Source organism: Bison bison, unplaced genomic scaffold, assembly GCF_000754665.1.
Source record: "Bison bison bison isolate TAMUID 2011002044 unplaced genomic scaffold, Bison_UMD1.0 scf7180017864227, whole genome shotgun sequence".
In the NCBI taxonomy this organism is placed as follows: Eukaryota; Metazoa; Chordata; class Mammalia; order Artiodactyla; family Bovidae; genus Bison; species Bison bison.
Genome location: NW_011494799.1, coordinates 103,737 through 105,556, shown reverse-complemented (window position 1 = coordinate 105,556; position 1,820 = coordinate 103,737). Strand labels below are relative to the sequence as shown.

Sequence of the window (1,820 nt, the reverse complement as noted above, 5' to 3'; positions counted from 1 at the left end):
TTGGTATTATTATGAACATAGTTTTGACCTTGCATATGCTCTGAAAGAGGCTCTAGGAGCCCCAGGATTCCCTGTATCACCCCTTAAAGAACCATTGGTGTTAGAGGAGACAGTTTGGAAGTTGTTATAAGTAGCATAAGTAAGAAATAATGAGGGCTCTGAACCAAATCATTAGTAGGATGGATGGATGAAGAGGAGATGAATATGAAAGAGATTTAAGAAGGAAAATCAGGAGGTCCTAGAAAGCAGTATAGGGTCAAGGGCAAGGAAAATAATTTAGTTTCAGCTAGGTACATTCTTCACAACCTGTGAAGTGGATATTTAGCTAGAAAATGGCAGGATTTGAACCTATGTCTAACACAAAAGCTCTTTGTTTTACTTAGGGCAGAGTTCGAAGAGGTAATCATAGCAAGTAGATGATGCCTTTCTTAGTGATAAGAGAGAAGATAGGTGAGGCACCAAAGAGATTTTGAAGTACAGACAGAGAGGGGGATGTAGAAGGAGTTTATTAACCCCATAGGTTGGTCCAGTACAGGGTTATAATGATGGCAGACTTGGCCAGGATGAGTGTTGGGAATATGGAGGAACCTAGAATATTCTGAGTTACTGCCAGACTGGATGCTCTAAGGTATTGTGTTTGAGCTGAGTGGGCAGTGGAGATGTCCAAAGGAAGAAAGGCCCGCTGCCAGCTATGATTTTTGCCTTGTTACACCGCAGGATGGATTCATGCTGTGCTGACCCCCGTGGACTGCCTTGCCTTTGGAGGGAATTTCTTACACAGCCTTAATATTGAAATGCAGCTCAAGTGAGTCCTGACGCTCTGGTGATCCCAAGTTGGCCATTTCCATCTGCTGGAGTCCTTGAGTTCTCCCCTATAGTGAGGAGTACAGCATAGAAGGAGGCGAGATGATCATAAAGGAATGGATATTGGTTCCTGATGATGTTCAGTGGAGGATGAATACCTCTTCCTCACTTAGCCGTTATGTGACTATCAAGTCACATAATGTTTGAGCTCAAATTTCGTAACCCATAAAATAAAGTCTTAAAGGATAGTTGTGAGGATTAGAGATAATGGATACAAAGCATCCAGAACAATACCTGATATATAGTAGGTGCCCAGTAAACAGTATCCTCATCATTGTTATTGTAACTACTTCCTCCAGAGCCTATGAGATTGAGAAACGGTTGAGCACAGCAGACCTCTTCAAGTTCCCCAACTTTGAGACCATCTGTTGGTATGTGGGAAAGCACATCCTGGACATCTTTCGAGGTATGGAGCCCTTTGCCAACTGTCCTTTTTGCCCTGTTCTCATAACCAACACCTCAATCAAGATACAGTACTATTCCATCACCACAAAAATCTCTGTAGTGCTACCCCTTTATAATTACATCCACTGTCCTCCACCCACTACCCCCTCATCCCCTGGTAATCCGTTGTTCTCCATCTCTCTAATTTTGTCATTTCAAGAATGTTATAAAAATGGAACCAAATGTTGTGATCTTTTGAAATTGGCTTTTTTACTAAGTATAATGTAGGGTAAGGCATGGATTTTAAATATCATTTAATAAAAGGAGCTGAGAAAATTGGATCACAGTAAAATTATTCCTATTCTTAAAATAAGAAACTCAATCTGAATAGTGTTAGAGTTCTCTAGATATCCCTCCCCCGGGGACAAGACCCAGTCCTATGCTGACCTCATTGGTTTGGTCTTGGGTATCAGCCCAAGTGGAAGCCAGCCTACTGGGTTTCTTCTTTCCTGGTTTGCTCTGAAATAGAGTGGCTCCCTTACTCAGACCTGAGATTTCCCAAGTGACTTGGG

The 1,820-nt window shown here is 42.0% G+C and overlaps 1 protein-coding gene across 4 annotated transcripts in view; it reads left to right on the top strand.

Annotated features, from left to right (window-relative positions):
- Positions 1 to 1,820, top strand: part of PHF8 (PHD finger protein 8) — a 103,202-nt gene that overhangs the window by 51,368 nt on the left and 50,014 nt on the right. For all 4 annotated transcript variants that reach the window (XM_010845879.1, XM_010845878.1, XM_010845877.1 and 1 more), the window contains exons 8-9: positions 718 to 805; positions 1,164 to 1,270. In XM_010845879.1, coding sequence (XP_010844181.1) covers positions 718 to 805; positions 1,164 to 1,270 — 195 coding nt within the window. The remainder of the gene's footprint in view (positions 1 to 717; positions 806 to 1,163; positions 1,271 to 1,820) is intronic.